Source organism: Buceros rhinoceros, unplaced genomic scaffold, assembly GCF_000710305.1.
Source record: "Buceros rhinoceros silvestris isolate BGI_N320 unplaced genomic scaffold, ASM71030v1 scaffold24249, whole genome shotgun sequence".
NCBI classification, from domain to species: domain Eukaryota; kingdom Metazoa; phylum Chordata; class Aves; order Bucerotiformes; family Bucerotidae; genus Buceros; species Buceros rhinoceros.
The window spans coordinates 3,991-4,459 of record NW_010432456.1 but is presented as its reverse complement, the minus strand read 5'-3'; the positions used below and the strand labels follow the sequence as shown (position 1 = coordinate 4,459).

The following is a 469-nucleotide window of genomic DNA, read 5'->3' as shown; positions in this document are numbered from 1 at the left end:
GCCCGTGTGCTGCCCGGCTAACCTGCTGCCCTCCTGGAAGAGGGCAAACTCCAGGGCGGCACGCTCCAGCACCGTCAGCGACGTCACCGTCACCGGCCCGTTGGCCTTGTTGGGGAACATGCCCTGCACACGCACCTCGTGCCAGTCTGAATGGAGCTTGCAGATATCCACGGAGTCAAAATACCTGTGGGGAAGCTGAGCTCAGCCCCGGTGGGGTCCTCTGCGGGTACGTCTCTCTGCCCCCAGTGTGCCCCATGCACACTGCATGATGTCCACATCCCCCCATGTCCCGTTTTCTGTCCCCTGCCCCACAGCCTCTGCCCCTCCTGGGCACTACCGTACTTGATGAAATCGCTGTACTCCATCCAGAAGACGCCCTCGCTGCTGCCGTGGGGCATCAGGTCGTGACGCAAGGGAGCCGGCCAGTGTGGCCACTCATCTGACCAGCTGCCGTTCCAGGAGAAGCGGC

At 63.5% G+C, this 469-nt stretch overlaps 1 protein-coding gene across 1 annotated transcript in view; it reads right to left on the bottom strand.

Moving 5' to 3' along the window:
* CAPN15 (calpain 15) overlaps nt 1–469 on the bottom strand; it is a gene marked incomplete at its 5' end in the record, with an annotated part of 5,642 nt that overhangs the window by 2,287 nt on the left and 2,886 nt on the right. Inside the window, 2 exons of the mRNA XM_010143793.1 lie at nt 10–184; nt 343–469. Coding sequence (XP_010142095.1) covers nt 10–184; nt 343–469 — 302 coding nt within the window. The remainder of the gene's footprint in view (nt 1–9; nt 185–342) is intronic.